Source organism: Rhinolophus sinicus, linkage group LG03, assembly GCF_036562045.2.
Source record: "Rhinolophus sinicus isolate RSC01 linkage group LG03, ASM3656204v1, whole genome shotgun sequence".
Taxonomy (NCBI): Eukaryota; Metazoa; Chordata; class Mammalia; order Chiroptera; family Rhinolophidae; genus Rhinolophus; species Rhinolophus sinicus.
The window spans coordinates 176,074,261-176,088,112 of record NC_133753.1 but is presented as its reverse complement, the minus strand read 5'-3'; the positions used below and the strand labels follow the sequence as shown (position 1 = coordinate 176,088,112).

The window sequence follows — 13,852 nt, the reverse complement described above, 5'->3', positions numbered from 1 at the left end:
CCCCCAGAAAAACTATGGGGTACCCAATGCTTTCTCTTCTCATTCTCTGTGATTACCACAGCCTGGCCCACCCTCATTCCTATAAAAAAAAAAAGTGATCTTTGCTCACAGAAACTGCTCCATTTGCCTCCGATGACAAATTGGGATTACCTGCCTAGGTCTGCAAGGCAGCCAAACACCACTGCTTCATCTGACCATGGTGAAGAGACAGAATACCTCTTAGAGCCATCACAAGAAAGTGCATTTGACACATCAATGTCATACAGAAAAGACAATGCCATTCTTCTTGGCACATGATCAAATAGAGGTGGATCAAAACGGATCATTTGCTGAACTGTAAATATGTGCAGCTGTGCAAAAATATACTCAAAGGCAAAATATACCTCTGACCACACAACGGTCCTATAAATATTCTTCAAATATTAATATGTATAGGTTAAATGACAAGAATAAAAGAAGAAAATGCTAAAATTTGGAGACAAATAAAAATTCAGTCCCATATGATTACAAATGAAAAAGGGATTTAAAGTTATTATAGTAACACCACAGCAGCAAAAGTAGATTTCACTCAAAATCAAAACACTAGTTCATTCAAATTTAAGCACCTGACATGTAGGCATAGTCTTCTTTTCAAAACACCAGTTCCGAAAGTCTTAAACATTTAAAACCCAATTCAGTCTTTTATCAATCATCAAGATAACACAGAACATCACTTTCAAACGCCTCTCATAATTAGCATGTTATGTTACTGACTTGGAGTCGTTTCCTAAGCATTTTATGGCTGATAATGGTTTCTCAAGCTAACCATACTTTAAGAGGAAAATTTAGAAATTAAAACAATTTTGAAGCATTGAAGCATTCCAAATATTTTCTAAACAGAGAGAGATAAGGAAAAGACAGGAAGAAGGAAGGAAAGGAGGAAGGGAGGGAGGGAGGGAGGAATGGAGGGAAGATTGGTAGCAATTGAACAGACAAAAATTTTATCTAAGATTCTGAAGTTGAGTGAAAAATTTCCAACTAGAAGTTAATGATTCATCAGAATCAGACTGTTAATTTAAAATGTGCACCTTTACTCAGCTATGTGAAATAATAAAAAGTAGGAGACAACTCAATATCCTAATAATAAAAAAGAATCAGGACTACATGTGAGTGATGAAAGTCAACAATTATTTACCCTCCAATCAAAATTTACATTCTGAAGATTATCATTATTCTCATGATTCAAGATTTCAGGTACAGGTAGAATTCAGCTTAGGATACAGATAGAATACCACAAGAAATGTCATTAAAAATGTGGAAAAAGTCGTTAACATTTCTTGAATCCATCTTCAAAAAATAAGCTGATTCGGCAAACCAACCAGATGAACTGAACTGTACAGCATGACTGCCCTTCCGACGAAAGATGGACACAAAAAAACTTTCACCTTTGGCAAGGCATGAGAGGGAGAGGTAGCAACCACGTAAGCAGGAAAGAAGAAAACAACTGGAATTGTAATGGAAGATTTCAGGTAAAGATATTGTAAGACTTATTTTGGTAGTTAGAGAATAATCCTTAGAATCCGTCCTAGCAAGACAATATTTTTTTTAAAAAAGGAATAGCTAACGTTTGGTGTGAGTTTACTAGATTCCAAGGATGTGCTGCATACTTTACTGAATCAAACCTCATAACCCAGTAAAAAAGGACTGTTAGTATCCTGTTTAACAAAGGAGAAACAGCACAAAAAGGGTCAGAGCTGGGATTCAAACCCAGGCATCCTGCCTGCAGAGCCTAGCTCACAATTAGGATACTACACAGTCTCTTCTACAGTGCAGACAAACTTTCTTAATACAATTTCAACTGTTTAAATCATTTATTTTGTTCAGGTTTCATAGTGAACAATTACAAACATTCTCCTATGAACTATTCCCTTAGATATATCAAGGTAGAAAGCTAAGAAAGTGATATTTAATACAGAATTTCACTAAGCCTTTTTATTTTGCAGGTAGGCTGCCATTACTTAAGGATAATGTATGCCTCTAATCTATGCGGGAAAAGTAGGAAAGAAAACATAGATAAAATAAGAATTGGGAAAGAACCCTTCTTGGTCTTTTGTTCCCCTAAGCTAAATAACATTAAAAAAAAATAACTAAAGGAATCTTAAGATTTACCTCATGCTATTATGGAGCTAAGAAAAAAGCACACCACCCTTCTATTTAAATAGAATCTCTTTTGTCATATTTGATTTTCAAAAATACTAATATATTACTGAATATAGATAGAGCTTATAGTCAAATGTAATTTCCACTCCTTTTTGGCCTCTCCTGTGCCAATAATATTGACCACCTTGTAACTATGCACTTTGGATGATAAACACTTTCCCAATTTGCAAAGTCACTTCGTATTCTATCCTAATCTTAAAAAGAGTACCAGAAATTACTCACTTTAATGTTATTTGCAGGCATTAAAAAATTAGTTCATCTGTCCTAGATATTGATCTAGTAATTCTACTTCTAGAAATTTGGTATACCTCTTTTACTAAAATGGGACATGGGTGTGCTGAGTAAGACTCAATGAATAAAATTAATCAGGAAAATAATCCATATCAGTTGCAATCACAATGTAGTTTTTGAAAACACCAGACATCAATCTCTACATAGCTACTAATTTCATGTCTTCAATGGATACAATTCCTTAAACAGAATTACATGTACCAATTTAAACTTTTATTTACTATATTATGAGAACAGCCATGATTAGAAGGAATGCAGAAAAAAAGTATTCCCATTTTGGCAAGCTAAAGTTTTTCCGTGACCAGGGCAAACTATTAGGCAAATGGCTATTTTAGAATTTGAAGGCTTTGAATTTCAAAGTTGACAGGCTCTCTCTCTGAAGTCCTAGACAGGACCTCATGTCCACCAATTCAGATATTTCTAGTATTCTGAGAATTAGAAATGTTCCCTAGCTCTCAGGCAACTAATAGTTAAATCACAGCAAAAGAATATTTCTCATCTTTAAATTTAGAATCACCTCGTCTATTAGACTTTCCTACTTATAAGCTCTATTTAAAGTGGTCTTTACATGTCAAATTTTTGTTTATTCTTATTATGGCTTTTTAAATAGTTTTTTTTCTTACTTATGCTTTCTCCTCCATTAGTTTTTAAGCTCCATCTTGTTCAATTTCCTGAAGGAGACTATAACATTTTTGTTAAAAATAATTTCTCTAATGACTTGCAATTTTAAGTGAAAGGATGTAGATTTCAAACTAACTCAACTGCTTGTTCCTTAGCCAAAGTAACAAAGACAAGTTTATGGAAAAAAATCGGAATATTACATTTAAAAATATTTTCCATGTAACACTAGTTTAATGAATTCTGAACATTCAGCCTAGTTATTTTTAACCTAGTTTCTATCCAAATGAATTTGTGAACAGATCCCTTTTCACAACAATTCCACCTCCTTTCAAGAACAAACTAAAAGTCATGAATACCTTTCTGTCAAAAGTCGGTATTTACTTTTCAAGCTAAGAACCGAGCCCCAAACAAGCACATACTCGGGCAAAGGAGGTTTAATTCTAGTACAAAGCATATCAGTTAAAGAAATAAGAAGGTATGTCATACAGCATACTGATGTAATGTTTGTGGTGACGCTGGCCTGCTTACTGGTGAACTTCATAAATCTTCTCCATTTTTATTAGGGTTGGAATTTATTCCCCTTCTCTCTTCCACTGTTTAGCCGGGCTCACGGTCATAGTATAGCTCGCACAATGGATTTCGCATGGTCATCCTACCTGGAATATGGCACACTCTCTACTCTAACCGCCTCCCTTCCAAACTCTTCTCCCGGGAGATAGACTAAAGGCAGCTCCCTTTCAGACGGCGACGCAACCGGACGCAGGCGGTGGAGCGAAAGCAACAGAATGGCTTTGCTGGTGGCCCTAGCATCGCACTGTACAGCCCTTTGCAAACACACAGTTACCTTATCTGTGCCGGTGCTAGCATTTAGGAGACTTGTCAACACTGCAAGGCGATGTGCGGCTTTCCCAGGGTACACAGGCATCACTGTGGTTTCCTGCTCCCCTAAAATTAAACAACCGCCTCTCGTTCGAACTGCGCTTTCATTTACAAAACGCTTTCACACGCGTTATCTAATCTGACCCTCACTCCAAGCCTGTGAAACGAGCGTGGTGGTCGCCGTGCCTATTTTACAGATGAGGAAAGGATCCAGTCCACAGACCCAGTCCTATTAAGGGCCGCAGCTTCCGGGCAGAGGTGAGCAGGTGTGACGCCCGCGGCTCGCAGCCTCTCACCTGGCCGGCGGGATGGGCCACCGCCTCCACTCCGCTGCTGAGGACTTGGGCCCCGCCGCCGCGGCCGCGGCCCCTCGGGGTTTTCGGAGTCCCGTCTCCGCCTACGCCCGGCCCCACATCCCAGACCCCAAAGTGCTTCACGCTCTCCCCTTGAGGCTCACCGTCCGATCTCCCCAGACAGCGTCTGGAATGACCGGGAATCTCCGCGTCCGCCACAGCCTCCAGGATCTGGGACCCGCGCCCCGAGGCGATGGTAGTGGCGGTCACCAGAAGGCCTGCGGGTTCCCGGGAAAGGAATACCCGGTCCCGGTCACACGGATGACAAGTCCCAGTCAGCCGAAGCGCCGCCCTCTTCCGCTTCCCCGCCTATGCCGTGAGCTGTTCAACCCCGCAACCGAGGAGGGTTGTGGGTATCTCGAAGGCTGGCAGAGCTGCAAGGGAAGGAAGTAGTGTCGAGCCATCCCGACTACGCGGCACGGCAGAGACTACAATTCCCAGCAGGCAGCGGGGCCGCAGACGGCAACCGCGGAGATCAAGTAGACAAGCCCTGCGCGCGCGGCGGGGATAGAACGTTGGTAGAGTTGGCGGGTCTCGCTGCTGGGGGCCGGAGCCACAAGCCTTGCACCGCCGCGCGCCAAAGCGGGAATCCCGGAGGCTGGCAACTGCAATTAATGCATGCATTTAAAACTCCCGAACCTGTGGACGCCATGCACAGGTAACTCGATTACAAAAAGCAGCAGGACATGAATGGACTGTCTTAATTCATTTAGGCCATGGATACTGTATTGGGCTTTCCTGCTACCGTTTTGAATTGCTGTATGATTTCCCTCCTTCGCTTGTCTGTTCCCTCCACTTTAAGAAATTCCTGAGGCCTTCTGCATGATCGTAAATCAAAAAGCCTTTTCGATTTGTTCGGTTATTTTATCTTTCATTCTTGGGAACTTGCCTGCGGCACGTAAAGAATGCAATTCAGTTAGTTGCTGTGAAAGTTTTCTACATTGCATAACTTGCAGTTTCCTTTAGGCCTACCAGTTATTATGGGTGTGTTTCTGAAAGGAGCAGGGGCTATTGTGCATTTCTACAGGAAACACCTCCAGGAGATTCCTGACCAGAGTAGCAACGTTACCACCAGCTTCACGTGGGGATGGGATTCTAGCAAGACTTCTGAACTGCTGTCAGGCATGGGGGTCTCCACCCTGGAGAAGGAGGAGGTGGACAGTGAGAACATCCCCCAGGAACTTCTTTCAAACCTGAGTCACCCGCAGAGCCCCCCACGTAAACGGCTGAAGAGCAAAGGGAATGACAAGGACTTTGTGATTGTCCGCAGACCCAAGCTAAATCGAGAGAACTTTTCAGGTAAGATGCAAGGGTAAAACTGTCAGTCACACAAGGGGTTAGTTGAACTATTTTGCTGGTAAACCTTTGTTCAGGGGTCTTTAGGATGGGGCCCTTAAAAAAATGCCTAATTCTGAAAGAAATGGAACAATTCATTGTCGCTGAAGTATGTAGGAATCTTAGGTATATACTATCTTCTACTGCACAATTGATTTTTAACCTATGTGAAATTTTAACCCTTGAGAAGACATTCCTGCCTTTTTCCTTAGAAAGGAATCTGCCGGCTCAAAAGCTAGCTCGGTGCCACTGATAAATGGGAACATAAGCAATGATCTTCTTCTAAGACTCTTTTTGTTTTTATTCTGCTGTTCTATAGCCCTGGTTGAGCTTTTTGCCATCATGATTTGTCAAAAGACTGCTAAAGTGAATGTTAAACTAAATGGAATTTTAAGACTTAACCTGCCCAGGTCCACTCCCAAATGGGATTCTTCTGGTATGCTCTGTCTCCATTATGTAATGGAGACAGAGCATTATTTGTTCAGTCACCCAACCCAAAAACCTGAGGGTCAGTCATATTCCCACCATCCCCCAACATCCAGCCAATGATTGAATTTTTTCCCTCTTGTCTCCTAAATATTTCCCAAGCTCTCATCATCACTACCCTGAATATTTGCATCAACTCATTATTCCAGCCTTGTCCTTCCTAGATCCATCCCCCAGAGCTAGAATGGACTGACTGAAATGCAGGACTCACCATATCATTCCCCGCTTAATTAGCATCAAAGCCGTAGGGTAAACAGTGTATTACATTGACCTCGGGTTATCAGTTTTTCTTGCCAGTAAGCCATTTAAGACATTCATTCAGCAAGTATTTGCTGAGTACATACTGTGTGCTTGGCATTGTTCAAGGTGCTAAGGAAATAGCAATGAGCAAAGCATAAAGATTCCTACCCTTATGGAGCTTCTGTTCTAGAGAGGACACAATAAACTTGCTAAACATGGTATGTGGTATGTTAGAACGTGATGAGTGCTAGCTATGGTGAAAAACAAAAATTGAACAAGCCAAGAGGGATTGGAAATCCTGCGGTGGGAAGATGGATTGCAATTTTAAACAGGGTATTGACGGAAAGCCTCACTTGAACAGTGAGCTTTAAGCAAAGGCATAAGGAAGGCGAGGGAATGTGCCATGCAAGTATCTTGGAGAACAGAGCCCTAAGCCGAAGGAGCAGCCAGTGCAAAGCCCCTGGGGCAGAAGCATGTCCTGTTTCTTCAGGAACAACAAGGAAGCCATTTTTCAAAAGTGAGCAAGGGGGAGAGTAGTGGGAGATCAGGCTAGAGGTGATACTGGGCAAAGTTGTGATGTGACCTTTTAAAATGATGCACTGATGTGTGGAGACTAAACTGTATGAGGTCAAGGGTAAAAGCATAGAGACTTGTCAAGAGGGGGGTGGCCAGATTCTGGATAGATTCTTACATTAATAGAGTTCTGGAATGACAGGAAATGACTGGGATAGATTCTGAAATTGGAGCTGATAGAGTAGGATGACTGTTGAAATTGTTGAAGAGCAATCAGAGTGTAAACTGGATTTGGGTGGGTGATGGTAGAGAAGAAGAAACAGATTAGAGAAATAAAAAGGAAGTCTTGCAGAACCAAGGTAAATAAGTATATTCCTAAATTCTCTCATCTGGCTTTCTTTGCAGAAGGGTTGCTTGCTTTGCTTTTAAAAAAACAAAAAAAATCTTTTTTTTTTTTTTTTTTTTCAGTTTTCAGTCCTTTCTTTAGGAAAGAGAATCTTCAAGCTATGATCTTAGAATCTATATCAGGAGTTGGATTAATTAGAAAGGCAGTAAAAACTTGTGGTGAAGTCACACAAATCTGGGTTTGAATCCTTATTCTGTTTATCAGCCTTGGGAAGTTATTTGAGCTCCCTGTGCCTTAGTTTCTTTGAGAAATGGACAAATAATACCCACGTCATAGGTTGCTGTGAAGATTAAATGAAAGAATGCATGTAAAGCTCTTAACATGCGCTGCCTGTACATAACAGTCAGTAAGTAAATCCATTTAATTTGGTCAACAAAATGTATGACATCCATATCGGAGATTACTTCACTTTTTCTTTTGTCATTAATATTGTTAACCTGACCCTATTAGTGTAGTTTTTTGTTTTTGTTTTTTTCCTTCAAAATTTAATGTCACTGCTTTCTTTAGTGTCTGGAATGCAGCACTAGCAATTTGATGTTTAACCAACCAAATGTAATAAAAAGTCACTTCCTGCTAAACGAGCAGATGTTAATTTGTCCAGTGCCGATAGCTTTTAACGAGGAGTATGATTGCTGTATGGGCTTCCACCTTCACATACACAGTTGTAAATAAAAAAAAGACATTTTTTTTAAGTAAGGCACTGTGGAAACAAGACAAGATTAATGGATGGTTGCTGTCTTCTAGGCAATTACAAGTCAAGTCGAGGAGGAAAGAGAAACTCACAGCAAAAGATGGCAGTTAGCAGCCAATGTGTAGTTCAGGCAGCAAGTGCCATAGGAGGCCAGAGGGAGAGAACTGCCTGTGCCAAAGTGACCCTAAGTTTCCCAGCTGCAGAGGGTTTCCTAGGGGAATCCCCACCGGATGTGGACGGTCTTCCTCCTTCCACTCAACAAAAGCACAGGCTCTGAGAAAATGGAGAAGGATCTGGAAGTGGTCCAATCAGAGACTAGATTATTAGAATTGACTTCAAATATACAGAGGGTGCCAAAAAATGTATACACATTTTAAGAAAGGAAACAACTGTATTAAAATTGTAATACTCAATACATACCAATAACAAAATATGAATACAAGTCATATGTATACCTTTTTTTGTCACCGGTGGTATATATGTAAAGTGAGAAGAGAAAAACATAGTGAATTTTATTTTTATAATCATTATTACCTAAGAGAGAGAGAGGCAGGGAGGGAAACTACAGTGTTTCCCTGAAAATAAGACCTAGCCGGACCACCAGCTCTAATGCATCTTTTGGAGCAAACATTAATATAAGACCCGATCTTATTTTACTGTAAGACCGGGTCTTATATAATATAATATAGTATAAGACCGGGTCTTATATTAATGTTTCCTCCAAAAGACGCATTAGAGCTGATGGTCCGGCTAGGTCTTATTTTCGGGGAAACAGGGTAGTATACATTGTACGTGTGTGGAATTACACGCAATGGAGACTGCTGAGTTGGTGTGGGTGGAGGCCACAGAGATGGATTCCGTGATGCAGGAGGAGGACAGCTGGTACAGAGGATTCCCAGTGGGCCTTTAGGAGCCCACTCCAGTGTACTGGATCGTCATTCCAGGGAGTTTTGTGTGCAGTTGTCAGGACAGGTGGCTAACAGCTCTGCCAGGATTAGGGTAGAACAGGCCACACCTGCTATACATAGAGATCTGATGACAGTGGCCCTGGGCTGTGAGTTTTTCTTGGTTCTTCTCTCAGCAGTCTCTCCCTGCAGGCTCCAAGCCAGGTTCACATCTGGCCAGTAAATCCTTTTTATCTGTTTATTTTGGAAGATAAAAACTATGTGGCCAACTGTACCAGGACAGGTCTGATTAGCCCCTGGGGTGAGTGGAGTTGGGAAGAAATGGCCAGTAGCAAGGTCATTAATGAGCAGTAAGAGGACCTACATTTATTCATGGTCATGAAATGCCTGTCCTGGTCCCCTGTCTTCCCCACGTCCCCCTCCAAACAGAGGATGGCCATGAAAACACTGTTGAACTAATTTGTGGATCAGCTCTTCCATGGCTATTAAACTGCTTCAAATTCCAGACCCTACACTGGTTCTCAGACTGGAGACTCCAAAGTTTAGAATATGCTGATATCCCCAAGGGAACTTGTTCAAAGTGCAAAATTCCTGAGATTCTGATCAAGAAGTTCCTGCCTTGAGCCTGGGAATCAGCTTTAACACCCGCAGGCAAACATTTCCTCCACTTTTTTTTTTTTTAACCAGTAAGTAATGTATTTTACATTGCAATCCTGGTGTGTATCTGAAACAGAAATTTCACAAAACTATGTTTCTCCTTAGTAAGATATTTCCTATTCTGTTCCATTCCATTCTTTCAAAAACATTGCTGATCAAACTAAATTCATGTCGTGACTCACCCATGAATCCCAGCCTGCAGTTCCCAAAACTCAGCTCTGTTAGAACCTTTATGGGACCCTCCCAGGCATCATTGTTTGCTCTGTAGATTCATTTATTCGTTCAGCAAAGATTTATTGAGCATCATTCTAGAGTTTAGGAATACAGCAGGGAACATAACAGGCAAAAGACCCTGCTGTCATAGAGCCTATATACTGTACCTTCTCCAAATCCCAATTTTCGTGGTTTCTCCATTACTCTTCCCACACCCGTGCATAAGCCAGACTCACAGAAATCTAGGGTTCTGAGGCTGAGGGGTGGGGGGTCATTGAGGACCTCTGTTTTTTGTTTTGCTATATTTTTCTTTTTTCAGTTTTGCCCATCTACCCAAAAAATAAACAAACAACAAACAAACGAAAAAAAAACCCATACACCAAGAGCTAGCACAGTCTAGTGCTTTCTCTGTATGATTTGTGGGAAGAGGGAGGAAAACGCATCTCAGATGGCAGAATCTGTTAGGTAGTAGTAGCTTCCCAGAATGGAAGTGTGAATTGCTACTACTCAAAAACAAGCTAGCAAAAGCAAACCTGAGGCTTATCTTTAAGCCCCCACCCTTCAAAATACACACAAAAAAGTAGGTGTGAGCAGCAGTGCCTGCTTTATCCTTCAAATGTAATTTATCTATGCTTATAGAAAGAGAGGAGCAATTTCAAGAATCAAAGTTTTGTTTATAAGTAAGATTACTTTGGAGTTTTAAGTTGAATTGGAGTGTGGGTGATGTTCCGAGGAGTAAATATGTCCAATGAGAGGAGTTACCGATCGTGCAAAGATGAAATGCACAGAAAACTTCAATAAGAGGCTCTTTCCAGAGGAGTGTAAGAGGTGTGGGCAGTGAGGAGGTGACCAGAGTGGACAGCTGGGTTTGTACCTGAGGGATACGTGGAAATGGTGACGGCTGAGGGTCCTGATAGCAGGTTTGTGAATCCAGCCAGCTTTCTCCCGTTCATGGCTCAGAAGTGTGTTTCACTGCTTCCATGTAGTTGAAGACTAGAGGCCTTGGGCTGGATAATTATTTCCCTTACTGTGTGGGGCTGGTGGTGTGCAGCCTTGGAGGGTTTAGAAGAGGCGAGCAGTGGAAAGACCTGTTCTGGACTTTCTCTTCCGCTCTGGGCAAACAGACCAGGCGGCCGTGTAGTCAAGAATCCAGGAAACAGATGGTTGATGTTTTGAGAATTCAATGTGGCAAGTAAAATTAGATTAAGCATATCACAAGCCTGGATACCATCCGCCAGAGCAGCTATAGAAAGACAGACTTCCACCCCATCTGCTCGGACAGCAGCCAGTTTCAGGCTGTGGCACCCCGACCCAGAGGCCCTAGAAGCACTGCCGCCCTGTGGTTAACTGAGTGGAGCCCTGGGTACTTGGCTGCTTCCTGAGGCTGTGCATTTGCTTGGCCATCGCTCCTTCCATCTGGTAGCCGACACACTGATAGCTCTCAGCATCTTGTTTTGCACCCTCTCCCCTTCACCCCTCCCTCCCAGCTCTGATTGATTTTTTTTTTTTTTTCCATAGCAAAAGTCAGGTTTAATTCTCTCCTTTCCTAAACTTATAGAATATCAAGTACCCAGAACAGGGCGAGCACAGAATTTTAGAGCACCAAGGGTAGAAAGAGGACACATCCCAGAATAGAAAGAGTCAGACCCTGGGTCTCAGTTCCCTCTCTGCCACCAGCTGGTTGTGACTTTGTCCCTTTTCTCATAGTTGCATCTTCTGAAGCCCCTTCCCCCACCTCACAGATTACTCATATTCTGACAGCGGACGTTCCCTTTGTGCCCTGGGTTTTTGTCTTCAGCCTTAGCCCCTCAGCCCCCAAATGCCAACAGTGCCGTGCCATTCCTATGTAAGTACCGTATCCCCACCTGCCGTGCCCTCTGCCACCGGGCCAGTCTTCAACCACCCACCTCTTAAGGCTTTCTGCCTTTACTTTGGGGCGTGGGGTTTGGAACAGACAGAGCAGACCCACGTTTGCCTCCTCATGACTGCCACTTAGTAGATAATATGACCTCAGTGAGATTCTTCAGCCCTGCTGAGACAAGTTTCCTCATTTATAAAATGGGACAATATGTCTTAGTAGTGTTGCTGCAAAGATGAGCGTCAGCGTGCTTTAATAAATGCCTGAGACTTTTGGGGCTTTCAGTGAATGGCAGTTTTAAATGTTGGGTTATGTATTTGTTTATTAGTTCATCTCCCAGTGAGGCCATTGAGTGGAGACTATGGCTAGCACCCAGCTCCCAGCACTAGTGCATTAATTAGGCACCCAGGAATGTTTGTTGAAGTGGAGCCATAGGCAGGGAAATAGGGAAACTGATCCTAGAAGGCCAAGAGTATTGCCTTTATATAAAATCAAGCCAGCATTCTTCTCTCAGCTGTCAGTTATTCCTTTGTGAAATATCAGTTGAACACTCTCTAATATTCATTGCCAGGCTCTATCCTAGGCACTGGTTATGTAGTAGTTAACTGGTTAACAGAAGTTAATCAGTCACATAAATACAGATTGAGCACATTCACAGTTTGTATGAGGGGAGAGTAAAAGATACAATGGACTTAGCAAAGATTTTTCAAATGCCTGTTACATGCCAGCATTGTGCTAGGTGCTGGGTGTGCAAATCTGGGCACGGGGCCTATGGCGGTGACCTGGGAATGCACCTTTGAGGAAGTGACAGGGAAGCTGAGATTTGAAGAACGAGGAGGGGTTGGGCAGGTAAAGATGGAAGTTGCAGTGCAAAGCCCTCCTAATTCTATGCTTATGTTTCTTGCGTGGCTTCATTCCCTGGCTTTGCTGTCTTCTGCCAACCTCTGCATACATTGCTATGCCGAATTTTCCTCCTAGCATTTTAATTACCTCTTATTGTTCTTCTGATTGTTCCTGATTTCTTATGTCTTCACAATAAAATAGGAAGCACCAAGTTCATTAATTCTATTTCTCCTGCCCTGCACTTCACAGCAAGCCTCCCTAATTTCCCACTCCCACCCCATCGTTAGTGGGCTCTTCAGTGCCTTCTCCATAGCTCCTTGGAACTCACCTTCCCTTAGATGCTGAAGGCTTTCTCCTACATGCCGATGTGACACTGCTTCAGGGCTTTCTCTGGGCAGGCATGCTGGGGAGTTAACATTCCTGCCTCCCTCCCAGAAGCCCATAACCAGTGACCGACAACAGTTGCTGGATTAATACCCCAGCACCCATTCCCTCAGCTGGGATGGCTCTGGGCTGGTCTCTTGCGGTCCTCGCAGATTTGAACCCCAGTTGCCCATAGTGATAACATGCTTATTAACAAGGGAATCGGTTCCCTTCCCTTCCACATCTCTCTCCATTCTTTCCAGGGCTTACTGAGATCCCTTCCCAAATAAACTACTTGAATTCAGATCTCAGGATCTGCTTCTGGGGTTCCTAGGCTTAGAGAGAGGGCGATTTGGGGGTCTTGGTAAATCACAGCACGGCCCCCTTGTCCAAACCCCACTGAGACTGTGGGTGTTTTCACATAGGTGAAAATTCCAAGCAGCATTGAAAAGAAGAGGTCACAAGAAAAAAATGCGCACATTTCATGGGGAAAGGAAAGGAATAGAGGCAAGAAAGTGTGAACGTGCTGCGTAATCTTTTCTCATACATTAATCTCCACAGTGAACAACTCTGCAAGGTAATCTTTCTCTCCTCATTCCTACAGATGAAGAAACGGAGCCCAGAGGGATTAAGTAACCTGCCTGAGGCTCACAGATTTGGGGGTAGCGTAGCCGAATTCTAGGCAAAGCTTCTTCCTCAATCCAGAGTCCTCACACTTGGGAGGCTGAGCTCCTGCTGCCAGGATGATCTTTGCAGATCATAGTAAATTTTGACATAAGATTCAAAATAACTAAGTGTGTAAGTTTTTGCTAAATCAAATGCTAGAACCTGACCTACAGATGCAAGAGGCAATAGAGGTCAGGAAGTTAAGACTTAATGGAAGAAAAACTTGAGAAAAGCCTGTCCATCAACTTTTTTCCAATTTGGAGAGCAGAGCAGGAGTCTGGTCTGAGAACCTCCGTCCTCTGTCCACACTGACCTTGGAGGAGCTTTGTGGTG

General features: G+C 42.7%; 2 protein-coding genes across 8 annotated transcripts in view; one reads left to right on the top strand and one right to left on the bottom strand.

Annotated features, from left to right (window-relative positions):
• The window catches only part of LMBRD2 (LMBR1 domain containing 2), a 41,701-nt gene extending 37,032 nt beyond the window's left edge, over positions 1-4,669 (bottom strand). For 3 of the 7 annotated variants that reach the window (XM_074328994.1, XM_019737247.2, XM_074329000.1), the window contains exon 1: positions 4,448-4,669. The gene's annotated coding sequence lies outside the window, so the exon portion shown is untranslated. Of the gene's footprint in view, positions 1-3,955; positions 4,176-4,286; positions 4,424-4,447 lie in introns of those variants that run through there. The other 4 variants (XM_074328997.1, XM_074328999.1, XM_074328995.1 and 1 more) reach the window with 4 other exon arrangements.
• A 149-nt stretch (positions 4,670-4,818) lies between these two features.
• The window catches only part of SKP2 (S-phase kinase associated protein 2), a 31,278-nt gene continuing 22,244 nt past the window's right edge, over positions 4,819-13,852 (top strand). The window contains exons 1-2 of the mRNA XM_019737226.2: positions 4,819-5,001; positions 5,371-5,642. Coding sequence (XP_019592785.1) covers positions 4,958-5,001; positions 5,371-5,642 — 316 coding nt within the window. The 5' untranslated portion in view covers positions 4,819-4,957. The remainder of the gene's footprint in view (positions 5,002-5,370; positions 5,643-13,852) is intronic.